This window comes from Takifugu flavidus, chromosome 2, assembly GCF_003711565.1.
Source record: "Takifugu flavidus isolate HTHZ2018 chromosome 2, ASM371156v2, whole genome shotgun sequence".
Taxonomy (NCBI): domain Eukaryota; kingdom Metazoa; phylum Chordata; class Actinopteri; order Tetraodontiformes; family Tetraodontidae; genus Takifugu; species Takifugu flavidus.
The window spans coordinates 15738814-15766138 of record NC_079521.1 but is presented as its reverse complement, the minus strand read 5'-3'; the positions used below and the strand labels follow the sequence as shown (position 1 = coordinate 15766138).

Below are 27325 nucleotides of genomic sequence, written 5' to 3'. Positions count from 1 at the left end.
TCGGTCAACAGAGCGTTGCTTCTGTGGACAACTGCTGGGAATATTGCAGGTTTGGCTCCAGACAGGCAATTTTCCCCACAGTGGGATAATGGCGGCGGGTGTGGGTGGTGGTCGGGTTTAGTCATACACTCTACACCTACTTGCAGAGGTGATCTTGTTCCACTGCCACCATCCAAAGCATCACTTAATGGGCGTTGATGACAGGCAGCTCCAGCTTTAGAGGGCTTTGCCATCTCAACTCCTCCAACAGGGTCTGATTAATCCCCCCCCCCCCATAGTGAGATCGCTCTGGTTTGGTTAATTTTACCATATGCCCAATGCCAGGAACGACTTTGAGAAACATTTCCACTATCTATATTATGATTGGTCCATGTAACATCGTTTCAGCACCTCCATTGCAATGTTTTACTGGTGGAGCTGCCTCCCCAGGTTCAGCTCTGTCTCAGTGTGGTAGGAAGTTTTTTGGGGGGGGTGTGGTGGAAGCGAGCGTTGCACCGCCAACCTGAGGCTTGGTGAGCCAACAGCAGGTCAGCCTGTAGACCTGCGCGCTGCCCGTCAGGGGGTCAGACATAACCGAGGCCGATCTGGGCGTGAGCCCAAAAACAGACAGCGCCTTCAGCCATCGTGTCAGTGCCATCGTGGGAACCCGCGTCGTAGCCTCTGGTGGGAGGGGGTTAAAAAACATGGCTGTCCCCTGGCACCGTTGGGTCTAGTTCCCTAGAGTCCAGCATGGCCCACAGGTCTCAACAAAGAAATCTTAAATGGTTTCAACCGCAGCTATGGAGAGAATCCTGGCTTTTTTAACGGTTCGGAGCCGTGTTTGCTCATCCCTCCACATGCAGGTTGTTGCTTCTCACCAGAAGCCTCTTGTCTACACCCGCTTAAATCCTAAATTAAATATTTCCTTGTAAATGAGTTATTTGGAATGTTTTTAAACGTGAATGTGAGCTTCACGTTGAGCCTTTCCCACCGCTTATGGGGGCGGCAAACCTTTCACGACAACTTTGAAACATCTTAATTTTCTACTGATAGGAAGTTTGTTACCAGCCAGAAGACCCCGAGGAGACGTTTACTTGCCTCATATATGTGTGTCTGTCATTTTGTAAAGTTCCTGTGGCGACACAATAGAATTAATTACAAACACCTGAACAATTTCTTTAAGAGGTCGCCAGGCTGATGTCAGCAGGAAGGACGGCCAAAGTCACGATGAATTTCACTTCATTTTGGATGAAAATAGCATAGAATTTTAGACAGTTAAATGTTACTTGCGCCATTTAGTTTCCAAGGTAACAAGAAGGTATATTTAGAGTGCAGTAAAGTGAGACAAGAGGGAGGGGGGGGGGAGTGTTAATAATGCTGAAGGAGCAATTACAATTAGTCAAAGTCAAATAGTAAAGATCAGAACGCCTCATCTGCTTATACAGTAGATGAAGGTGAGAGAACGTTCAGAACAACTACACAGTTCACTCAGCTCCATTTTCGACACTTGCGTCATTCATTCTTTAGAGGAATTACTTGGTACAGTAGAGCGTGGTGAGAGCACAGACATCAAATGGTAAAAGGTGTTTTCTATTTTATTATAACATATAAGGAGCTCCTTTAACAAAATCAGTGCAAACTGTGGCTCCTTTTGATGTGAGATCAGTTTTACAAAGCAATTAGTGGATCTATTTCCATCCCATAATACCAAAGGGCAAACAAATATCAAAAAAAGATTCACTCAAGTAGAAAAAGTCTGACCATTATTCTGTTCAAGGTGGGTTTGTTCCACAGCAACTCCAGTATCACGTTCACACCATGAGAAATATCACTTTCATTCCAAATCATTCCTATTTTAAAAGTGAAGAATGAACGAAACAGCCGAGATTACATTTAAATCTAGCTGATCCCTGGTTTTAAATAGCTTTTAATTAACGTCTGAGTGCTGCCCTTAGTTTGGCGGAACGTCCTCTTGGGTTGTCTTTGACGTCGTCCTTCTCTGGGGTGATCACTTTCCTCCGCAGTGGGAGCCAATGAGCATTTTCAGGCGCGCTTCTTTCCTTCCAAAGGCCTTGTTCCCTGGGACTGAAGTGCTGCTGATCTAAATTAGACAGGTCGTGTCCCCGGAGGAAACGTTTGACCAGTCTGTCTTCCAGTGAGTGAAAGGTGATCACGCAGAGACGCCCCCCAGGCCGCAGCGCCTCCCTGGCGGCGCGCAGCCCCGCGTGGAGCTCGTTCAGCTCGTCGTTCACGAAAATGCGCAAAGCTTGGAAAGTCTTAGTGGCGATGTGGGCGCGTCGGCTGAGGCGATCTTTGCGTGCGTATACGACGGCAGCGGGTAGCGACCCTGGAGACAAAGAAATGGCCAAAATCAGAAAATGAAACCAATTGAGATCTGTAATTCTACAGTTATTACATTAAAACAGAGGGCTGGAGCGCTTCCTAATGCACCGTTGCCCTGTTTTCCACCATCGTTCTGTTTTTAGACGTGCAGCAGAATCTGGTGACGCAAGAGAGGAAGCGTGTAGGGACCCGGCGAGGTCATCAGCCACGACGACTTCCACCTCAAAGTTGGTGCGCCATTGATTGTGGTCGGGGCATGAGTGGGCCGCTTCCTCCTGGAATCTATTAGCATCTCCTTTGTTGTTGCCTTGACCTTCGGGACTGGAAGGTTGTTTTTTTTGTGCTGTGGAGATCCTCGTTACGAGGCGGCGCACTCGCCCAGTTTCCCCTGCGCCGAGAAAGTGGCTCCAGTTCCATCATTTCGGAAAGGTTTTTATTTTTAAGATTGTCCAGGCATCTGACACATTTCAGACGGGTCCTTGAACGCCTCATGATCACGTCATCTGTCTCAGGAACGAAGTGGCTGCTGATGGAAGCGGCCGGCTGATTTCTGGGGTCGCTGGAACCTCGGCGTTGGCTCACGTTCAAAGAAATGTAAAACGTTGATTGTACAGATGAAAGCCGACCCCCGTACTGCTCGATACAAAGAAAAAAGAAGCAACATCTCGGTCGGCCTGGGCGGAGCCACCTCAGCAGCACAAACTACAGTCATGCTGCAAACCCACTTTGAACCCAATGATGACTGCTGGCTTTGTTCAGCAGAGTAATGATTTTGCACGGATATAACTTGAATATAGTGTTGCTTTATTTAATGCAGCGGTGCCCAAATCCATCCCTCAAGGGTGCAGCCCTGCCGGCATTCCTGCCCTCTCTGCACCTGGGGTCCCACTCTTCTTGGAGGAAGTGTTTCCTGCCTGGTGGGACAGAAATGCCGGCTGTACCACGGGCCTCGAGGACTGGATTTGGGCAACAGTGATTTAATAGGTTCATATTTAAAACCGATTTTCTGCTTCATGCTGCTGGATTTGGTATTCAGTCACGCTCTCATCATCTTTGCCCTTAATGCTGGTGCTCCAGTCCTCCTCATCTTGCATAGTTTTCATTTTCATAAATCACGATGACATAAACAATCGCCGAATGACCTCCAGGGTCGAGTGGTCCGACCTACACATTCTACATCCATCTAGAGTGCAGACGTGAGGTCTGAGTGAAGGGCTGGGGATCACTTATCGCTCCCTCTCTTATCTGCTAATTCACCAGCAGACCATGCATTAAGCCTCCTAACGCTCCGTCTGCGGATGTGATTACCGAGTGAACTGGGGAAAGAATTTCACATACTTGTTTTGCCCCGGTCAGGAGAACATGAAAGAAGCACGTCAGCTTAAAGCATTTTTTAAAATATAGACTACACAACCCAGAGAACAAACTATTAACCGAAGCTGGAGAGCTGAGAATCCTCCCTGAAAAACAGATGTTGGTGAGGTACCTCCAACCACTGAACCTGAGCTGTTTGGGTGAGGTAGAAACACGCCAGAGTGCACGACATGTGCACAGCGATTACAAATCCATAAACCATCAATTTCTAACTCAATTGCAGAGGGACTACAAATGCCCGAAGACCAGTTATAACTTGATTGTTGTTCCTAGTTTGCACTTTTTAGGAGAAGACTTAAGAAGATATCTTAGAGTCAAGAACTCCATCCATCCACCCATCCATCCATCCACCCACCCATCCATCCATCCATCCATCCATCCATCCATCCATCCATCCATCCACCCACCCATCCATCCACCACCCACCCACCCATCCATCCATCCATCCCCCACCCACCCACCCCATCCATCCATCCATCCACCCACCCACCCATCCATCCACCCACCCACCCACCCATCCGTCCGTCCGTCCGTCCATCCACCCACCCACCCATCCATCCATCCACCCATCCACCACCCACCCATCCATCATCCATCCATCCATCCATCCACCCACCCACCCACCCACCCCATCCATCCATCCATCCATCCATCCGTCCATCCATCCATCCATCCATCCATCCATCCATCCACCCCCCCACCCACCCATCCACATCCATCCATCCATCCATCCATCCACCCACCCACCCACCCACCCCCCATCCATCCATCCATCCATCCTCTACCGCTTATCTGGGGTCAATAACTCAAATTTAATGAAATCTTTGATTTAAAATTCTATCAAAACTATATAAAAGGTTTGATTAGCCTGAAGATTCGTGTGGACTGATGGAGTTTGGAAAGTCGACTTTCAGTCTATAATCCAGCGAACACACAACACACGCAGCCTCTCGGGCTATTTAAGGTAATAAAAGATATCCTGTTGGGTTTACTTCAGACTTCCAGCCGATCCGCTGTGTGATTGACAGGGGATTATCACACACAGTAGGATAGTTTATATTTCAAATATAGGAGGTACCGGGAAAAAAACACACGATGAAGAGACTCCAATAATAGCTCAAGTCGACACAGGCCAATGAAAGCAGGGGAGACGGTTTAAGTAACACGAGCGTCACCAGTGGGAGGAGCCAAAGAGGGAAGAAGACGTGTTGTGTTTACGTGGGTTGAAATAGAAGCAGATGAAGGTCTCTCATGAGCTCAAAGCTCCGTGAGTTACAAATACAAGTTAAATCTTACCCAAAATAATCCATCCCATCCCCGCAATCCAAAGAACAGCCTGGTGTTCACAAGTAACACGCAGAAATGCATAATTCATTCAGGCGTGGAGAGGATTGCATTTACATTAATACCTCTGTGCGCGTTTAAAAGGTTTGTGCTGACCGTAGCTTAAAGAGAAAAACAATTAGCTTGCACGGACCAACAGAGAAACTGCAACATGGAGAGAAGTGAATGATGTGACATTTTCACTCCTCCTGCACTAAACAGCTCAAGGTGTGACTCACTCTGCAATCAATACAATGCCTGCACAGCAAGGACCAGCCCTGTTCTGGCTTCAGCAAGCCACACGCTCCCTCTCTCCCTCTTTCTTTAATTCATCGCTCCACCGTCCTATAGATTCACGTGTATCAATATTTAAAGTATGTATTGGCCGTTGAGAGAGCCACGACAGACAATACCAGATTAGCATTACTAAACGCTTGCTGTCGTCCCTGCTATCCTCCTCTTTTAGTCGATACCATATGGAGACAGGAACAAGAACAAGAGTTTGCTCGCAGTCGCAGAATTTAAGAAACAGAAAAGGAATCGGTTTGAGGTCGCCAACAGATGAGACGACGCGCTGGCTGGGGTGGACACGTGTTCCGGTTTCATCTCAAAATCAGCAGATCCTGATGAGCTGTTGCCAAAGAGAGACCTGCCTGATTAAGATCTTTGCCACATAAGACAAGCGATGGAGTTCTGGTCCATAGAAAGGTCAGCCTGCCACAGTTCATGCAGAGACGAACAGGCTGCGTCATCCAGCCGCAGCGTCTCACCGACGAGTCTGTTCTCACAAGTCAGGATGTAATGAAGCTCAGTGAGACGCCGCCCCAGCTGGATTAGCTACAGATGCTTTCAGAGACGCTGTGAACGTTAGTCAACAGAGTCTTGATGGTGGAGGACACTGGTTCGATGTCCTAACTGCAACCATCACCAGTTTATAGTCACGCTAATGTTTGCAGCTGTGCGACATTTGTTTCCTTCTACATATTTTTTATAGAATTGTTTCTGGAGTTAGTATCTCTGCTGCAGTGGTGTTTTGACAATGTCGTTTCTCTGCTTGTAATTCCAATTCATTTTATTCCTCTCCGGGATAAAAAGCTTTGGAATGACATGAAAATTTATTCTGAAGTTGCTGGAAGTTTTCACATACTGTAAAGCTGTGGAATGAATACACAAACCCTGATGGCTCAAGACAGATCTGCAGGAAAGTATTTCACAACACATAACTCAGGATTAAATTAACCTGACCTGCGCTCATGACAGACCCTGAAAACATCCAGATTACAATTATTACCTCCGCCAAGAAGGTTATATGATATGAAATAGCTAAAAAAGTAAGGAATAGATTTTAATGAAATTTTGAGGAAATGCTGATAACGTGCCCAGAAAGAGCTGATTAAATTTTTGAAATGTTCTGGGATCTGGGGGGACTTTGATCTTCCGAAGTTTAAATCCAAGGGGCCTTGATCATAAAGCAATCTGCTTTGTAATGTAAGCTTGTACTCTCTCTCTCTCTCTCTCTCTCTCTCTCTCTGAAATGCTAACAAAATGCACCTATACTCTACATATAGCATGTATAAGATCACACAAACATGGCATCCTCCTTGGCTGACTGCATAAACCTAACACTAATCGAAATCCACTGATACCAGAACCATAAACCCAACCAGGATGTCAAGTGTTACCAGTGACTGAGGATTTTTTTTGGTCTCTGAAAACTGCTGAAAAAATGCGTCCGTGCAGGATCGCTGTTGTCGCTTCTCCTTTTCTTCCCGAACATTCAGACAATTTTGGTAAATTGAGGCCTTTCAGATTTCATTTCCTAATACAAACATTGTTGGCGACTCGCTTTGCTCTTGAAAAAAGATTACACAGCTGCTCTCGCTCACACCTGTTCTCCCAGGGTAACACTGACGCACATGCTGCTCTCTGTAATAACTATTAAACAGCATCGCCCCCCCCCCAAAAAAGAAAATCTGCCATGACAAACAATACAACACCGACTCTATGTGCGAATGTGTCACGTGTGGGTGTTTACGTTTGTGTCCGGTGTGTGTGCATGGGTGTGTTAAGGGACACGGGGGATGTTTGCTGAGCGTCCTGCTGCTGCTGCTCATTTTTCTATGAACTTTAAAGGAAGGTGTGGAGCAACGAAAACAGGGAGGAGTTATGGCTGAGGTCAACATTCTGTGCAGTTTTCTCAGACAAATACATCTTTCCCACGTCGCTCATGTTGTGTAATCCCTCCTCTGCTTGCAGAACGCTGCAGGAAATGAATCGGCAAAGCGTTGAGCTACCTGCCACCACATTGGCCAGCTGCTGCGTCCGGGTGATGGGGCTGATACGGCGTGCCTCCACGATGGCTGAAGCTATTTTCCTGGCATGTCTCTCTTCCCCATAAGCAGTCAGGATGGATGCAAGAGCCTGTCGATCTAGGGTGTCCACAACGTCAGCAGCAGAGGGCATTTCGGGATACCTGCGCACAAAACAGAGCCCAATTAAGCTGTTTGACGTCATGTCCTTGCTGACAGTGGCAAATCCTGACAACTGTGAGGTACAGCTGAAAACCTTTCCAGCTGAAAAGAATGATGGCGAGGGATAAAGAGAAGCGCAGCTTGCGCGACAGCTGAAAATGTGCTTATTCTTGCTCACACATCAGTAAATACTGTGCCGGAAATGCTGATAAAGTTACCAAGCAAATTCTATCTGCCATTAGCATTTAGAGCCAGTTGCGAGAGTTCTTTGTTCAGTATAAAGTTGACATTTTACCAAATTAATTCTATTGATGTTGTTATATGAACGCGTTTGAAGTATTTTTCAAACTGGCCTCTGACCTTCTGTTTGTGTTCCACTGTTCCTACCTGGGCTTCGACCTCCAACTCAAGCAGTATAAATACATAAGAAAAGATAAAACCTTTACAAAAGAGCCGAACAGCCAGAATACTGGGCTGAAGAGTAGTTTGTAGTTTGACTACATGTCAGGACATATTTGGTTCAATAAAGTGATCCTTTGACACTAGGACAACAACAATAGTTCAGCAAAATGGCCTGGTTTAGCTAAAACATTTAGCACTATTATTAGCAACACACGTTTCATGACAATAACAACTATAAAGGACAAATGGACGTCTGTTCTTCAGTCAATCACACCTGTCTCCGTCCATTCTCATGTCGAGAGGGCCGTCCTTGCTGAGGGAAAATCCCCTTTCTGCCTGGTCCATCTGCATGGAGGAGCAGCCAGCGTCCAGGAGGACAGCGTCGACGCTGCCTGGCTTCACCTTCAGGTCTGACAGCAGGACTTCCAGCTCGCTGAAACGGCCGAGCAGCGGCGTCACGCGACCGCTGCAGGAAAGATGAGCAGAAGCCGAGAATTCATTTCCAAAATGAGATGCTTTTATAAGCGTCAGTCCGGCCCAATCCACTTTAATTCTACCATGTTTACGTCTTTATATAGTAGAAACTTTAATAGCAGTGTCCAGATTCTTCCTGAGACTACTGTTTGAAACCTGCCCATCATAAAACAGCAGCACCACGTTAGATGCTTGGCACCAGTTCTTCAGTGTGAGGGGAACCACATCCTGTGGGCTTTCTGGGGTTAGCATTCAACCCATCCATTCAGACGGTAAGCTACAGTATTGGTGAACTGTTATTTTTTTCCTACTTTTAAGCTGACAGTATGAGCCCGTCCCACACAGGACCTTCCTGAATACACGCCAGAGGGAGGGTGACACAGAGGCCGTCTAAGACTATTGGGACGCGGCTGGGTTGGAGGCTCTGCGAGTGGCTAAGTGTCATTGCCACAGAGATGAACACCTCCATTCTCCTGACTTTAGCTTTATCACAATGGGTTTATGACCCATGCTGACACAGCCAGTGGGGTCCCAGTGCACAAGCCAATGTGGGGATGCTGCTCTCAGCGCGGCTCTGGAGAAGCAGTGTAGGTGAGCCCCTGTCTGTTCAGGGCAGACAGAAAAACAGTGGTGGGGACAAAAGATAAATGATGCTTTTATGGCAGATGACATGACAGATCCTGACGGGGGAATCCATCTAGTAGGAGACGGAACACGTGTTATGTAATCTGCAGTCATTACTTACATGTGGAGTCCCCTGCTGCTTGAATGGAGGGAGAAAATATTGTAAAACTCGTCTCGTCTGGACGTGGGCAGTGGCGAGAAAACTCCTCAGGGGATATCTTTGAAATGTCCACCCATAATGACTGGACATACATTTGAAGGCACAAAAAGTTGATTTCTGTCTAATTTAAAGAAGTTTGATAAGAAACTTTCTTTTAAATCTAAAGTTGAACCTCAGGGCAACGATCCTGCAGTGTGGACTCTCTCTAATGTTTCCGATGACCTACTGAGATCCTGACGTGTCCCAAACAAAGTGGGACAGTGTGCTGCGTTTCCCACAAGTTCATTTAATTGTGGCAAGCAGCCGCAATATAAACATTTGTCCACCACATATTGATCTCCTAGTTTTGGGGCTGACTCACTCGTGATAGCAGGCCTTCCGTGAAAAGCATGACGTTGTCGCCACTTTCCATAAATTCCAACTATAACGTTTACCTCATTGCACCACCTTTGTTGCAGGAAAATTCCCGTATTTGGGAATAAAAGTGCATGAAATACTGCTTTGGTTTTGTTGCTGTGATCAGGCGGCTTTTCCTACACTTTATTTTAAACCTCCAGAACCACAGAATTATTTCACTTTACGTCTTGACGGGTACAGAAACGGGATAAACACACCTTTCAAAACGAGCTGTTAGCAAAATATACAAGTTGTTTTTGTAACCCACTGAAGGTTTTAAAAATATGCAAAACAGTTACATAACAACTGTAAATTATTAACTTCTTTATGTGGCTTTGAAAGAGCGTTGAAGATGTAAATGGCTTATGTAAGGTCTTATATTATTAAACAGGACAAGTTTCAGTGATGTTTGTGCTGAGGTCTGAGTGTGGGCTCATAATTGCTTCAGAGATCTCAGCTATTTATAGTTTCATCACTCCACAATATTGACAAGAGGGACATCTTTGCTAATTTTTTCCTGAAATAGCCTAATGTGGATTGTTTCCCAAACACTCACATTTCCACGCTTGACTCATCTTTCCTGTCACGTTCCAGGAAAGCGAGATGAAATGGTCAATGCTTTCCAGGAAGCACATTAATACTTGGATTTACTTTTTCAGTGCAGTTTGAAGTGTCTGGTTGTCTCTACCACGCAGACTGTTGGGCTTTTTTTAATTTTATAGCAGGACAATTGTGTGTTTCAACGTGAAAATGTTGAGTTCCACTCAAATCAAATCAGTTACGTCTCCACCTTGAGCTCAAACAAAATGCTGATCTTCATGCTCTTATGCTGTATATTCCACTCTAACCACAGACCTGTGTTGCAAGATAAAACTTTTCATGTTTCAAGATTATTAATCTTCTTCCTATTTCCAAAATGTGGCAGCAAAATTCTCCTGTACTTCAAAACCCATTTCTTTAGGGAATAATTCCTTGCCCCGGCTTTTATTCCTTCCCTGTCTGGACTCAGGGTACACTCAGTGAGGACAGTGAGAGCCTTCACAGCAGCCTTCACAAATCAAGCCTGAAATATTCCCTTGTGGTGACCTGTTCGGTTCCTTTACCTGCGTCACTGAAGCCTAAGACAAGATGCTGATTGATTGCTTTCAGCAGGGGAGCAGTGATGAAAATGTCTACAGTCCATTGGAGAAAGTGGTTATATACAGAGAAACAGCAGGCTCGAGACCCTCTTTAAAAATATGCTTTGTTTACAATGTGACTTCCTGCGTGGAGATGTGTTAATAAACGCTTCCCTGGTCATGTATATGCAGTGTTAAAAGTGCAGAATCTGTGGAGTTTTAAATGACTTAAGTGGCCTGCATATCGTCTCCCAGAAGTTGCTTCTGGGCCAGAGATTTTATCAGCTGCTTCTCAGATCAGAAAGCCTTAAATGTCATCCCATTCTGGGAAGGCTACTGCCCTTCGTTGATTTAGACATTCCATTCATGATAAGATGGCGTTTATTTCCCAACAATCGCAGCCCCAGAGAGCGAGTGAACATACATTATTCAACAGGCTTGTATGTATTGCTGCTGCAGTTAAAAAAAATAATGCTTCCATTAGCTGTTATTATTTCTATGTCACCTTACCCTGCTTCTGACCCTAGACATTATAAATCATCATAGTGTATCGTAACTGTATTTACGAGAGATGTTTCTGTCTGGCTTTGGAATCACGCAGATGGAATGGTGAGAATATTCTGCGGCTCGAGAAAGTCATTTCCTACTTTTGCTATGACGGCGAAATCCGGAGGGTCAAAAATGGTGAATTTAAATGCACTGTTTTTGTCAGTGTAGAGTATGTAAGTGACAGCTAAAGCTTGGAAATTGTCAGCCAGGCAGCCATCACCCTGCAGTCTGGCCGGCCGGTTGACACTTCTATCTGCATCCAGTCAGGTCGCTCAGGAATGCTGCGTGTGACGGATGCACTTGTGTCTGCTGGCCCAGAAGTTTAAATATTGTGGCACTCGGATGATTACTGGAGAAACTGTCTGCCTTCAAACCACAGAAAAGCTCAGCGGCCTCTCCCACTGAGCATCGCCCTCAGCCAATATTACCCTTAAGTGTATGCTTGGTTTCAAAACCATTTATTGGAGCTACAATTGCTGCAGAGCTTTGGAGGCGCGGGGACATCTTAGCAACAACCAACAAGGCGAAAAGCAGCAAATAGCGAGGCTCAGCAGGCTAACCATAGCAACAACCAGCCAGAGAAATTAAAGAACACCGAGATGAAGGAATTTCTATAAAGAAATCAAGCTGGTGAATGTAACTCTGGTTGCTGCTTGCCTATTTTCATATTGTTGCTGTTATTAAACATATCAAGAGATAAAAGGGTTCCTTTTGTTATGGGAAAGAGGAGGAAGGAGCCTGCCAACACGCAACAGTTTGCATTGAGGTTGCACCTTTCTGAAAACATGGGAGCAGAGCAGAAAGTAAATCCTCCAACCGAGCCGAGTGGATGCACTGCGTAGGCTGCCAGGGTCTTTTACTCAGGCTTCCAATAATATTGGTTAATTGCTAGATCTCACTAGCTTCTCTCAACTCGCGTTGTGTGTAGGCGAGGAAGAATTTACAGCGCGGATATATTGCTGATGACAGAATACAATGTTCTCCTTCCCTTAATTGTCATTCCCCGCTCAGGCGCATTGCTTTGGCTGGTTCCCACGAGAGAGGTTTCCCCAGAATCTACGTAAAAGGATTCCTTCCCACGCCGTGGTCTTAGGAACATCTCATTTTCATCCTCCCGCGCACTGCTCATGCACACACACTCCCTCTCACCCTGGCAATTTGTCCGTGTGTCTCCCTGTTCTCTAATTCTTTTTTGTCTCATCTTCTCTAGGCTTCTCTCTGTCTTCCCCCCACCCACCACCAGGTTTCCTATAGATCCTTTGTGGGAGACAGCATCTCCCTCACAGTGCAGGCGTGGGCCCTTACTCTGACAAATGACATGCCGGGCCCACCAGCTTTGCGTAGGGGGGGAGAAAAGCTTTATGTTAAGAAGAAGGAAGGAATGTGATTGGGTGGTGAAACGCCGGGGTGTATCCTGGCGAGATTTGAACTGTCTGAGACAACAAGTGAGAAACACGGAGAGAATTCAATACTATATCAAACTGACGGGATGTTTTTAGGAAATAATGACCACAACCTAAACAATGTTCCAGTGTTCAAACCGTCAGCCGGGCCTGCGAGACTATGAAACGAGTGGCAAAATGATAGGAGACCAGGTTTGTGTAGATGGTTTATAAATTAGTTTTAACTTTTGTTCCAGTTAAAAAAAAAAGAAAAAAGGAATTAATCACTCACGAGGTTTCCTTGGCTAACTTCTCAGCCAGGGAAATTGCTGTGGGATCTCGGTCTAAGGCCAGGACTTGGACTTCGGGAACCATACTCAGTATTGCTTTGGTATGACCACCACCTCCAAATGTCATGTCCAGGACCACCTACATGCGAGAAAGGCAAAAAACAACTCATTCCTTGCACACCGGGGCTTCATATACACTGTTAATCATCACCCTCCTGTCATCACAATGTTAGTTCTAAGTGTTTAAAGTCACAGTAATGCACTGACAAATCATCAGTCTTTTTTTCCCCTGTTTTTGGGAGCTGCCCCCATATTGTGTTTTATCACTTTCCTTATTGGCAAACTCTGGACGACAGTTTAACCACCAAGTTTAAGAATCAATACATATCTAATGATAATATGAAAGCTTTTCAAAAACACATCATTGATCAATGACACATAATAAACATAAAGGTAAGAACACAACAATATAAATCTCATATTGATTATACTTAGCATGTGTGGATAATGGTCAATAAATGCTTATTGTAACAAAAGGAGGGTGTGGGTTAATGTTTTCTGAAGAAACATCCTGAAATGTGTCCAAATGTCACTCCGTCACCGTTTTCTGTCTAAACTCAGCTATTGTTCATGGATAAGCTTCTGTCAAAACAAATCTGCATTTCCTGAATGAAGAAAACCATAACCCAGTACTGGCAGTTCCATCTGAAATTATTTAAATAACTAGTTGGAATGCACTTCTCTTCCTTTGGATTTTTTTTTTTTTTTATGACAATGTGATCTATGATTTTGTCACAAAATGGCAGAAAACAGATGTAATATGACACGAGAGGAAATGCCAACTAGTCCTCCACAAAAACATTAGGCATGTCAATCGATAGTGGCGTTGAAGGTGGGGGTGTGTACGTGCATGTGAGAGGGAAGAAGTGATCAATGGCGGTTCCCTCTCCTTTCCAGCGCACAGCAGCAGATGGGGAGGGGGTGTGGGCTAGTGGGATGAGTCACACGCATAATGAACTTGCCTGTTGTGCTATTCAATACATGAAAAAAGGAAAATGAAAACAGAAACACATGCGGCAAAGTCGGCTTGTCGTTTGTCAAAAAAGTCCAAACAAGCAACCAGGAGATAAGCTAGTCCTCCACTAGACTGTGCCGCACTTGTCACAACAATCTCTTGTCACATTTTGAGGAAGCTGGGGCCAAAAAAAGCCCCACCACGGAGACGGAGCTTATTTTTGCCAGCCGTACGAAGTGCCAGCCGATGCTCAGTGTTTGCAAAGTCAGTTGCTTAGGAATCAACTAGTTTTGTTCACGTTTGAATCCCTGCCGCAGTGAGCGCACACACGCTTCCTCCTTCGTGACGTTGACCGCAGGTCTCACCCTCCACACTCCTACATGTGCACTCCAGGTTAAAGCGGGTGCAATCGCAGCTGCACAATTGGATGTTTACAAAGTCACTCATATGCTAAATTGAAAATCTACTCTTCTCACCCTGAGGAAAAACAAGCTTTTCCAAAAGTCCTGAAGTCAGATGTTTTTTGGTTTTTTTTAAATGCCCCATGGATTTAAAAAAAAAAAAACACTTCTTGAAAAGACTGGTCATAATGGGTTTGGCATTTGTGATTTGTGACTTACACCAAACGCAGAAATGAGTCATTCCCATTGATATTTCATGCAGATGGGTGTCAGCTGGGCTCTCACCTACAGTAGGTTTGGCGAGCAGCGGAGCGGAGGAGAAGAAGAAAACAAGCGGTCATGTTTGACTCTAAACACGTTACTTAAATCCAGCATAGGGGGTCGACTGTGGTTGAGACCGTTCGCTGTGTGTAATATCTGCCTTTCCCAGCAGAGGGAATAGGAGAGTTAGGAGAGGTCTGACTGGTGCAGTCCATCACCAGGCTGTAAGGTGCTATAAAGCCAGACACTTCAGCAATCAACCCCCTGCATTATCAATAACCGCATTTCTTCTCAAAGGGCACAGCAAAACACATACAGGCTGTTGTTTCACGGACTACACGGGAAAGGGGGGGACATCAAAAAGGATCTATTTGGGTGAGGAAAATGTAAATTTGTTGGCATGAGAGAGATTGTACAAACTAAAATGAAAGAGGGATTAACACCTGGAACAGATGGAGGACAAGAGAGAGACCTCAACTCAAGCCTTTTTAAAGATAATTCATTAGGAAAAGGGAAACATGAACCTCAGAGAAGGCCAAGCAAGCACCTAAATCCTACTTGTGACTCCCCAGCCCAGGTCAGTTACAGTGGGGGATCTAAAGTGTCACTGAGGGGAGTTTTTACAGATCTTGTTTCACTAACACACAGACCATTAGGGAGACAGATACACAGGTATGGGATCGCTTTTCTTGTCGCGTCCGTTGCCATGGCAAGTGCGGAGGTAACCGGTTTGCATTTCTTCCTCTGTCACACAAAGTTCAAGGCGTGATAGTGCGGTTCTGCGGACTGAGAGGACGAACAGATGGAAGACGGAGGTTGTGATTCAAAGTCAGAGGAGAGGAGTGCAGACTGTCTGCAGACTGGGCCTTCGCTTTTGTGCCCCGTGTAACACAATCCTCCCATTCCAACCTGCAGCTCGTCTCACAGTGTCACCAAAATCATTTCGATAAAATGACGTTTTAGCAGTCATACACACGCCGCACATGTAACTAAGTCTCTCAGGTTGGTCTCCAGAGCTTTCCTCTGAATGTCGAGGGGGTGTAAAGTAAGTTTCACCTCCCAACAGTTAATTATACAAATGCAAGAGGCATATGCATTTGGCATGAAGCAAGGAGAACGCCGTTGGGGGTAGAGAGCACGAAACAGATGGCCGATGAGAGCTGACAAATTTAAAAAGGCATGAAAGATTCCTGCAATTACTCTGTCAATGTCCACGGAGAAGGCATTGTCTTACTGAAACATACCTTTTTCCCTGAAATAAGGAAGACGGGGAGCGCGAACGACTGATCCAGGAGCAGAAATTTTGTTGACAAAGCTCTTTGCCAGTGGGCTCATTCCGAAAGCCTGTCTGTATGTTAAGGTAATCTCCCTTTTGTTGAAGGAATGCCGCAGAGTTGGGACAAATACTTTCATTCCTCCATCTATTCAGCGCAGGTTGCTCTAGTTTGAATAAAGGGTGCTTGAAGAGGTATTTGAGCTAGTTAGGACAAGACACGTCCATGCGTGTAAAAACATCATTTGCCTCCAAAAGTGCCCGTTTGGAGTTTGTGGGCCACGACAAAAGAAATTAGTAATAATCAACAAAGATCAGAGGCACTTCTAATACAGGGATGGTTTTTTCAGAAGTCTGACAGCACCTGAAATATTCTTTTTGTTGTAAATGTCACTTGATATTAGAATTCAGAACAAACTAATAACCAGCAGATATTGTGTTTACTCAAGCCAAGTGTTGACACATCTGGTGGTGCTGCAAACATATGAACATGGATGTGCACAAAATACATACCTGTGAGTTCTAATTTCACTGGTGATCACACACTTTTGATATAAAAAAGGTTTTTCACACAGATTATTTGCCGGTAATAAACGGATAAATCATTTGGAGAGAGACCAGTCAGTGCAGTGATCTAAAGACAGGAAGTGTTGCTTAACCCTCCAACAATTTGCCCAAAGTTAAGGTATTATAAACACTATCGGATGGTTCAGTATTTAGGTCATGCTATTATGGGGTGGCCAAACCCTAACCCTCTCCAAGTGCCTGCTGGGAAAAGCACCAGCACTCAGCGTCCGCTTCCCATCCCCATCCCAACAAAAGAAATGTGTTCCGGGTCTGACCGAAAAATCTACTTAACCAACTGGTACCAGTCAGCACCGACGACATTACATCAGTTTATTAGGTCATCACCGTTTTTATCATCTGAGCAGGCTTGGAACCAACAGTCTGGTAGCTGATCCGTGTCAGTCATGGAACATCTCATATTCAATTTTCAACCATGGGAACTTGTTGACCAAGTCTTTCACACACACACACACACACGCACGTATTCCACTTAGAAATTTTTTAAAGAGAGTCATCCCTTATTAGGATTGGCTGCAAGAAGACATGGGCTATTGGTCTACAGTTAAGTGTGTTCCCAGTACAGCAGAGGGGGAGGACATGCTGGAAAACTATCTAAACAATTTAAGGAGGCTGGCTAGCCTGGTTGTTAGTGTCTCCCAACTCCATATATAGAAAATGTCAGGCACAATCTGGTCTGTTATGATACACATAGGCAGAGTTAAGTGTCTTTATGTTCCACTTGGCCGTACGCTCGTGACAACACAACCATTATATAATAAAAACACAAAAACAAATGGAGGACAGAGTACACATCACTTTAAAGTTACTGTTATAAAAGGTTAATAAGTTACTTATAGGTCTACTTGAAAAAACAGCAGCAAAAATGTTTGCATTGATAAGGCAAGTATTCAGGTCTTCTATAGTCTTCTATAAGACACTATATAAAAATACTGACACCTGTAACACAAATGCTGTTTAAGACAGTTAAAAGGCCATATGGAGGTTAGGGCAGAGCAGGGCCTAATAGAAAATGGGGAATAGCAGAAAGCCCTACATGGGACACGGGAGCAGACTGGAATTTAAAAGGTCGATAACAAGAGACGAGTTTATAGAAGCCCACCAGTGAGGGTCCCAGTAAACATACTTCACCAGAACCATTCTATAGGGCTGCCATTCATGAGGCCGTGCATTTAAATGCCAAATCTCTGCTAGGGTCGGACTTTATGGAGCTTCCTGTAATAAATGTACCTTCTCCCACAGTAGTAAAGTGCTAAGAGTTTTGTGTGCTAGAAGAATAAATAGCATAAAGATGACAAAACATAATAAAGGGAGAAAGAGAGAGAAAAATTTGTCTGCCCCAAACAGTGGCAGAAATTCTTCATTTAGAGGATTTGCTGTCACAGGGAGAAAACTTCAAACCAAAGTCAGGATGGATGACTACACGCTTTGAGAAATCTCAAATTTTAAATAAAAGAATGTGGTGTCTTGTTCCCCCTCTTAATTTGCATTTGTATTTTAGGAGGTGCTTAAAGATATTCTGCTTTGGCTAAAAGGGCTTTTTTTTGTAAATAAAGGATGGTGCGATCTCTGTCCAAGGTGCTGATCCTGGAAAACCCAGGTCTCTCACAACACTCCGCAAAAGAAAACACTGGCATATGTGAATATGCTGCTCCCCTTCATCTCGTTGCAATATTAAAGGTACGCTTTTCTGAAATCTAACGTTTTGATTATGATCTTAGTTACATGCACAACCACCAACTCTGTCCCCTAAATGAGGAGTTTTCACAAAACCTTCAGTGAACTTCCTTTTCTGTTTATTTTGGTGGCTTTAAAACATGTGTTTTATGACTATGCAAACCAATTTTATCCCTCCCAACAGGCTGTGATGTATTTGTCTGTCATAATGCTGCTGCTGTTCCAGGGTAAACAACAATCCAGCTCTTCCAAAGTTACATCTGGGGAAAAAAGTCCAAAAGAACAGAGCACTAGTAATGTAAGATCTGCATCGCAATATGGACTTTTCCTCTGCTGAGCTGCCTCTTCTGGAGCCTGATTTATAGGTATTTGAAAGGTGATTTTACAGCACAATGCAATGAGCAGCCCTGCTAACACTAAAAATCTTATATCTTATTTCCCACACCTTCAGTCCCAGTCAGGTTCCGTCTCACCACCATTTTAAAGATCTACCGTTATTCACTAGAACTCAGGATGCAGAGAAATACCCCAGTCACTGTCCACCTCTCCATAAAGCTCATAAAGACTATGTCAAGCATCCACCCACATTGTGGAGTTCCGAGATGAGTTCCAACATCAGAGCAGAGATCCCTCGAGAAGCAGGCAGCAGGCACTAGTGTGTCCTCTAAAACTGAGACAATAACTCAATATTTATTGCACAAGGGCAAAGTTGGGGCAAAGATCAGATGTGTTTGTGGCTCTGTACATTCACATTAACCATTCTTGTTGTGACAGAAAGCTCTGATTCATTTGGTTTTCCGGCAAAGTTAAAATCATAATTCAATGTAAATCTGGGTTCAAAAGACAGAAATATTCCAAATCTGTATATGAGAGAAAACTACTTAAGGGCCATTGAATTGAAATCCAAGACTTACAGGATCATCACCTGCACTGCAACAAGTAACAACCCAAGTTCCAAAACAAGGAGGCTTTTTTACGACCTGGCATTCAAATCCATTGTTTTGGGAGTGAAGGTAAATAATTGCAGGGGAAAAGACAGAAAGGCGATGATTGACAGCAGGTATGGGACTGAGAGGACACTGAAAGAAATGGAAAGGGAGGGACCTCAACCGTGTGCATGAGTCATCGCTCCATTCCCCACCACCCACCCCCACCGCCCACCCCCACCAGCCAAACTCCCTGTTTTGTCTTGCAGGTTAGAGATTTACTGAGCTAAATTTTCTCTGCTGGAATGGTTTGTTTTTGCATAAAAGGTAAAGCAGAGTGAGCCTTCATGACATGTCCAGTCCGCAAACTTTTAATAAGCGCAGCCTTTAAATATGAAGACAGACGGACGGACGGACGGAAAGACAGAGAGACAGAGAGACAGACAGACAGACAGACAGGCAGACAGGCAGACAGACAGACAGACAGACAGACAGACAGACAGACAGACAGACAGGCAGACAGACAGACAGACAGACAGACAGATAGATAGATAGATAGATAGATAGATAGATAGATAGATAGATATGCCAATTCAGTGACCAAGCTTCTAGATATACCTCCTGATCACGAGGGCCATGGATATTCACAGGAGCGTTTCCTTCATCCATGAGTCTGTCCTCAGCCCAAAAACATCCTGACTTTTTTTTTGCTTTGACCTCTGGGTCATTGAGAATTCATTCTGTCTGCAATCGAGGTTTCCTGACAACAGGTCTCTGAGAAAAAAAAACTCAGCTAGCACAAGACAACATGGTTCCTGTCTTATTCTAACGGCGTAAACATAAACTGAACCAGAGGCAGACCAATTATTCGGGTCCATGAGCCATTTTACCAAATGAAGTGACAGGCTGTTAGAACATATGAAACACGGGGAACTGAGATAAAAATGCCAAAAGGCTACTGCTTTGTTTTAACAGGAAATACGAAATAAGGTCAAAAATGATGCAGGAAAGCTATTCAACATGATCACATGCTTCATTGCTCTTCTTCACTGCGCTCAAAGGTTCATCTAAAGTGTGACACTAGCATCAGCCCAGTGTGCAACAGAAACAATGCAAAGTGTATAAAGCCCAAGAGAAAAACTGAAGGGAGGCTGAAAAGAGGGGGCGGAACGGTCTAACTATATTTACGAAATGTAAAGAAGCATCACGGTAGACGGCCTTCTCTCCTGAAGGTGAATTTCATGGTTCTAAAAGAAAACAAAAGAAGAATAGGGCCAAGTCCATTAGGGAGCGTGAAAAAAAGAGCTGAGCTAAATGAAGGCTGTGTGGTGGAAGGCTGGTGGTAATAGGGGAAACACATCTAGGGGCATTTCAGAGGACGCTTCCGGTAGGCTGAAGACCGGCTGGACAATACTACATGAAATGAAAGAAAGTAGGGAATGGTGGCACTGGGGGAGGAGGGGTCATGGAGTGATGCATGATAGTGTGAGACTGTGAGGTGATAAAGTTGGCTGGCACCATCCCTCGCCATCATATTTGACCAAAAATATTAATGTCACTCATCATTCTCTCATTTTGACCATTAACTGTTAAAACGTTTGTCTTCTGGTGACTTGCACGTCTGCTAGACCCAACAAATCGAACTCTGTGCAAAGTTCTTGGCAATGCATTAACTGGTGGAGGGAAGCCTTCTGCTTATGACAACAATTGCTGTTTGATGAACATATGAATGTTTATTAAAGTACTATTCTGCCTTGTTTGTGCAACTGAGTGGGTCATAACAGTTCCGAACGTTGTAATTGACAACACAAGGCTGCTTTGACCTCGCAGCCTCGTATCTTTACCCTTTCAAGCTGTGCGAAGACAGTTTTCGCCTCGCCAGTTATGGCTTTTCATTACTTTTTAAGCGTACAAATCCCATATTCACAAACACAGCTGCAATTTCAGAGCAACAATCGCGGCTGAGATCTGACGTGCAGCTGTTTGAGATCTCTGTGTAAGCAGTGCTGGAAAATGGCCTTTGTGCAGCGGGGCACACCTTTGATGACATTACACGGGAAAACAAGTGTATTCTGGCTCGTGTTTGCAGAACAGAACACTTTCCTCTTCATCACCGCTTACAGATGAATCACCACACATCTCTGTTGTTTACAGTATGGCTGGCAGTGAATCTCATAAGTGCGGTCAGGTTTTACTGCGGAAATTAGATCTCTGGTAAAACAATGTAAAGCAAAGAGCTGGAAGCACATCTGACATGTCTGACTAAACTATCGCCGACAACGCCCAAATAAAAGAATACATCTCAAAACATCTGTCAAATTTTCGTCCACTTTCAGTTTCATAACAGCGGAACTATTCAATAAAAACTGCAAGGAAATATCGGCTTCAAGAAGAAAAGAGTATTTTATCGTCTAATTGGGATGGATGTGGTTAGGAAAAGATGGCCACAGATACTGTTCAGCCTCACACAAACACCAATTGAAGATGTGTTGCAGGAATGAGTCATCTAAATCCAGCTGTCCACAGGGCATGCATCTCATTAGCATAGCCACACTCACACAACAGGAGAAAATGTAAATATTGCAATAAAATGCTGCTGTAATTATATCAATTCTGCAGTGAGGATGGGGTCCGCTTTATTTTGTCACCAAATGGGTGAATATTGGATGTATGCGAGTGTAGAGATGTACAGTTATAATGACTGTTATTAAAAGAATATGCAAATGCAGCTGCCAATAATAACAGCACACTCTACACTGGTTTAACCCCATGGCATGGATTATTTGATGTTATTAGTGTGTATCGAATGTAGAAGAAGTTTCTTACTGCGCCGCTCTGCTTTCCTTCACATCTGCATGTGGCGTGTCAATGACGTGACAAATTTAATCAAAAATTAATAAAGCACAGAATTTTAGTGTGTTTGTAAGAGAACATCCTGCACTGCAGGGCTGAGCCCCTGAAGTAATGTAATCGACATTCCTTTAAAAAAAATAAAAAAACTATTTCAATAAAAATTTTAATAGAAAATTATCACAAATTATAAATTACTCAATAGGGGGAAACAATGAAAAAATATGACGGAGAAAAAATGTTAGATCATTGTCTGTTTGGTTGTAAAAGCCAGGACAAATTGATATAATAACGATAGCAACAGGATAATATTACCAAATTCAAATGTTTGAGCACAGGCTGCATCTTTGGGGGCAATATCAACAGGAGTAAACAGGATATGCAACTCCCAAGAAAAGAATTCCATTGGCCAGAGAAGTAATAAGGAAATAGCCTGGTTAAGAGCACCTTAACAACAGGGATGATTACTGCAAATAAGTTTGGCCTTCGGGATATTTTAGCTTCTTTTTTTTTTAAAGAAACCCCCCCCCCAAAATATCTGAGGCCAGTCGGGGATCGTGCTGAATTTCAAATCAACCAATCTGAGATGCCGAAGTCGCTGACTATATAAACAAAACAACCAACACCTGCATCACTGTAGTTGTGGTTACGTTCCGGACTGCAGTTTTTAGTCAGCAGCCTTAAACTTGCTCACATGTCACATGAGCAGATGGGGGCCCTTAAGCCAGAAATACACCACTTGTGTTTATTTATCCTAATAAATCAATGTTTTTGCAGCATTAAGGGCATTAACATCTTTGCAGAACGGCGAGGTGAAACGCACAGAAACAGCTTGTCCCGTTAGGCTGAATGATTTGGTTTTTTGTGGAACCCCATTTGGCTAATGAAGTCCCAAACTGTCTTCACGCCACACCCCCACCCACCACTTCACTCAGAAATGGTCTACTCATGAAAGTAATGAGGCAGGGAGGGAGAAAGACTCTTCTGGCCACTGATAACCTCAGACGACGCCTGCAACCTTACGAGACGAGGGCCTAATATCTGGCCGTCAATCAGCTCCAGCATCCCTGGCTGGAGTGTTTAATTACAAGGATCAATTATTTACCAGCCTCCTCTTTCACTACTCTGTGGTCCAGAAAAAGGGTGCAAAGAAAAACTAGGTCATGTTGGCAATTTTAGCACAGAGAAAACAATACTTTGTTCCAAATACAGGTAAACTTTGTTTTATGCAGGTATTATGACAGAAACACTATTTTCCTTTAAACAAACATGCAGATAATTGCAATTAAAATTGAAAATACAAAGTTAGGAATGATGCAATTGTTTGTTTTCTCCGCCAACAGAAAATGTTACATTTTAAGAAAATGGCCCTCACGAGCTTGTGGAAGGGTTCTCATGTCTTTATTAGCCGTGCAGAGGAATGTACTTGAAATTTGTTGTACATCGATTAATTATGAATGAGCTACCTTCCTCCAAAAGATCCATAATGTGGAAGAATTGCATTAACGTTAACGACTATGACCATCTCTGGGGAGAACACTTGACATGAGGTAGCAAAGTGAACAATATTTGTGGGGTATCCAATAAATTCTGTGAACTATAGATGGTTCAGAGGCTGATCAAAGTTGTTGCTGTATTAGGGTGCATCACGACTCCAACATTGCTATTGCAATTTACTGTCCGAGCTCTTCGCTAACAACCCCCATGTTCTAATGACATGACTGAGAGACCAGCAGCTTTGAATCCAAATGGAGAGCTGCAAAAATGTTCACGATTAAGTCGTCATGCCGTTGTTGTTTTTTTTTCCAGCACCTCACCAAAAATACGTCGTTATTGAAAGGCTTGATCAAAAATACGGATTAACATTCATGGCTTCATGAATTCCACAAGGGGGAGTATGCTGAGAATGAAATGTTAGGAGTGGGCAGCTCATTTCTCCCTCTACAGCAACACAGGGTTTTTCCCCTGGACACTCAGCTGACGGCTCATTAATCTATTCTAGAGGAGGTCCTCTGCATAAGCAGGCTGGGCCAGTGGAGGAGTCCTTGTGCTTTGTCCCCTGAAGAACAGTTCTTTGAGTTGAGAACTATAGATTTAAAGATTTTAAAAAAAAGACCAAAATGATGTCACTATATTTCTCCATGTGGGGGCTGGCCGTGAGGTTATCAGCTCTTCCTTCAGGGTTTAAACTTTGATATCTCCGACGTGAATCACTCTGACAGATTTCTGAGTAAGTGCCGAAACTTTTCCACGTAGCCTCCGCTGGCTTCAACACAGATAAATCCTTTTGTGAATGTGTACACGTACCCTCGGTACGCTCACTATGAATTAAAAATCTCCCCGTGTTTACAGTCACAGTTTAGCTCACTCCTCTAAACACCTCAAACAAAATAGTCCAGATTTAACAAGTGCGAAGGCCATTGGCGAAACTGCATAAATACGAGTGTCTGCCATCAGCGTGTAACTACTTGTGTACACATTTCCTGTGTGGGAGGATCCAGGGCACCGAAAAGTCCCATTTAGACACTCTGGTTTAACTGCAGTATTTGGTCTGATACCCATCATCGCTTAAGTACTCCTTTCATACCCTCCGCTTCAGCTGACAAGAGCAATTCTGTGCCAGTTATTATTTTACGATAGCCATTCAATTTATTCACCTCGGAGTTTTCAGCTGCCGTCGGTCATGTGAGGCTCGACGTCGTTACTCAGAGCTGTTAACGACGCCATCATTTCACCACTGTAGATCTGACTGCTTTACAGGACAATAATGGCAGAATTACGATACAACCAAGCATGTGTTTACTATTAGATCCCATGTGGATATAGAAACTGTAAAAGTGCCATGTGTAAATGTATCAATAAGCATCTGCAGTGAAGCAACATTCAAAAGAATATATACATCTGAATGCTAACTTACAGCATCACTGAAACTGACTGGGCGCGCACAGAAAAACCCACAAAATCCACCAAACTGTTTTTAATAGCATCTGATTGGCAAGCTGTCTCGGGACAGTTGGCAAATGGGCGGACAGCGGAGGAGTTTAGAGGTGCTAAAGTTCAGACAGGAGCGACGCAGCACCCTGTGTCCTGCCAACAGCCTTACAGTGGCGCAATTCCTGACTAAGTTGTTGACCCGTGGCCCCCACCTGCCTTGACCATGCATTTTGCGGTGGTGGTGGGGGGTATCACTTTTCCGTCCTATGAGTGCCTGCCACACCAGAAGGCTTTTGACTCATGCCCATCTGTCCTGATAGCACATACATTAACCGAAAGCCAAACAGCCCGTCCAAATCCTCTGTGCTTTTATCTGTCACACATTTATAGTGACACAAGCCTTAGTTTCTCTGAAGAAAGAGGATTTTACAGTCTGATCTCTGACATAAAAAAACACAAATACAAGAAATGTGCTCATGAAAATAATGTAATTGCATTTTCTAATGTGTGAAAGGTGTTATTACGGCTCAACAGAAGTGGTGAAAACTTTAGATAGCCGTGTAATTTATTCTGACGTTATTTTAAAAACTGTAGGGGTATATTTTGTCCATACCATTACCACAGCAACCGAGGCAAACGGAGTAATGATGCCTGATTACATAAATGGAACGTGATCACATGCCTGTACGAACACGAGTAATAAATGCCCTCGATTCCGTTCAGCAACACATCAGACGTGTTGACAGTCTCAACATGCTTCAATATTCTAAATGTTTGTTTATTGTCTCTGTGTTAAGGGTAATTCACTGCTGAATACACAGCAAACCACAGACAACAGAGTGAATCACTGGAACTGGTGGAAAAATCTGGATCTTATAAGTGTAACGTAAAGAACTGTTTCCCTTTGTGTCACGCTGAAATATGCACAGCTGGCAAAAGCTCCTGTCTGTTCGGTTAAAGATGGTTTTAAAACGTGATGCAGAGAAGATCCTGGATGACGTATGAAGACATGGTTGGTGAAAATCCTCACAGGCGTCCGCAGGGATCGGAGCCAGAACAAGAGGATTTATTTAAGGGGTTCGCTGATCAGAGACCTCAACATTCTTTAAGAGAACATTACAAACAAAAACAACAAAGTCTTCACTTGACTGAACAACAAACATGTTTACCTACTTGACCTTGTTGGATGTCCAAATAATGAAGGACCTCTTTGAGCATGACAGGAGTGTGTGGAACCTTATCAGTTGAATCAGAAGGCAGTCGCGTGGACCCATCCAGGGAACCAGGACCAGAATGTGCAGAAACTGAGGAAGAGTGAAGACTGGACAGCCATGATCTCCATGTTCTCCAGCCAGCCAGACTTTTCCACAGGAGACAGCAGCGTGGAGAGGGGTGGAAAAGCATGATCTTGATTTTGATCTGTGTTACAGATTGTAGTATTAAAGAAGTCCAATGATAGGGGGGGTTATGAGCCTAATATATCACATAATTACATTGATATGCATCAATAATACCCAGGACTTGAGGCCTGCCATATGTGTGTACATGCTTTCTCTACCACATATCATTTATCTCAGGAGTGTCATATTGTAGTGGGCAATATGCTAATCATAATTAGATGCCCGATCGTAATCATAATTTTTGAGCATGTGGATGATACCACTGTGACATGATATGATAATTTATTCATAAGACCTGATTAATTGATTTTGTAACTATACAAGTAAAATATAAAACTAAAACTTTCTAAAGGTCATTATCAACTTGTCTACAAGGGTGAAAGATCGGGATAATTAATTTTGCATATTTAGGTTTCATTTTTGACCTGGGTGTTCTCTTTTGTTTTACACCAAGGTTAAAGTGTGACCTCTCACCCTTACAACAGCTAGCTGCTAATCTGCAGGCTATTAAGTCAGCTGTGCTTATAGGCCACCAAAGCGTGACCTGACAGTAACAAGTTGTTGTTAGCAGTTAAGGACATCCTACACCTGTAACAGGGAGATGTTGGCATTGTGAACAATCACCTAAGAATGCCTTTATGTTGAGCTAAAGGCGATGTTGCACGCTGCTGCTACTGCTACGTGTTCTATCGCGGGTGTGACTTTAAAGATGTAGCGTTTAAAGTGTCTGACAGGATTATCATTATTTCAGTGACTAGGGAAAATGGTGTAATCTAGCGACAAGCTAGTGGAGTGCCCCCATCACGTGTAGCCGTTACGGCATATGCTCAGCCTTGGAGATGGACCGCCATGGTTGCTATGCCAACACGTTTAATGACGGCGCACGCAAAGCTACACGCACGATCGACGGGTCAATGGCCATAAACACGAAATACCAGTAACAACGCTAGCATATTGAACTGTTTTGCAGACCAATGTCGACTGAACTTCGCCGTAGCTTACCGCAGTAGACCATTTGGCAGCGCTCCGCCTTCCTCCGCAGCACGTCCGCTGCGTCATCTGGCCACGCCCCCGCATCTGGCCACGCCCCCGGAACGCGCGACTCTCGTCCAATCTGC

At 44.0% G+C, this 27325-nt stretch overlaps 1 protein-coding gene across 1 annotated transcript; it reads right to left on the bottom strand.

Annotated features, from left to right (window-relative positions):
• Positions 1–1556: 1556 nt before the first annotated feature.
• mettl15 (methyltransferase 15, mitochondrial 12S rRNA N4-cytidine) lies at positions 1557–27317 on the bottom strand. Its single transcript, XM_057020296.1, has 6 exons — positions 27210–27317; positions 25981–26226; positions 12888–13024; positions 8167–8358; positions 7314–7492; positions 1557–2326 (listed from the first exon to the last, which is right to left on the bottom strand). The coding sequence occupies exons 1-6, from the start codon at positions 27282–27284 to the stop codon at positions 1911–1913; spliced, it is 1245 nt and encodes a 414-aa protein (XP_056876276.1). The 5' UTR covers positions 27285–27317; the 3' UTR covers positions 1557–1910.
• Between the last annotated feature and the right edge of the window lie 8 nt (positions 27318–27325).

Excerpts from the sequence above, each read along its gene's own strand:
- mettl15 (XM_057020296.1), bottom strand. The coding sequence starts at position 27,284 with ATGCGGGGGCGTGGCCAGATGACGCAGCGGACGTGCTGCGGAGGAAGG. Across the intron at positions 26,227-27,209 it reads CTGCCAAATGGTCTACTGCG|ATCAAAATCAAGATCATGCT; the intron begins GTAAGCTACGGC and ends TCTGTAACACAG. Across the intron at positions 13,025-25,980 it reads TGGACATCCAACAAGGTCAA|GTGGTCCTGGACATGACATT; the intron begins GTAGGTAAACAT and ends TCTCGCATGTAG.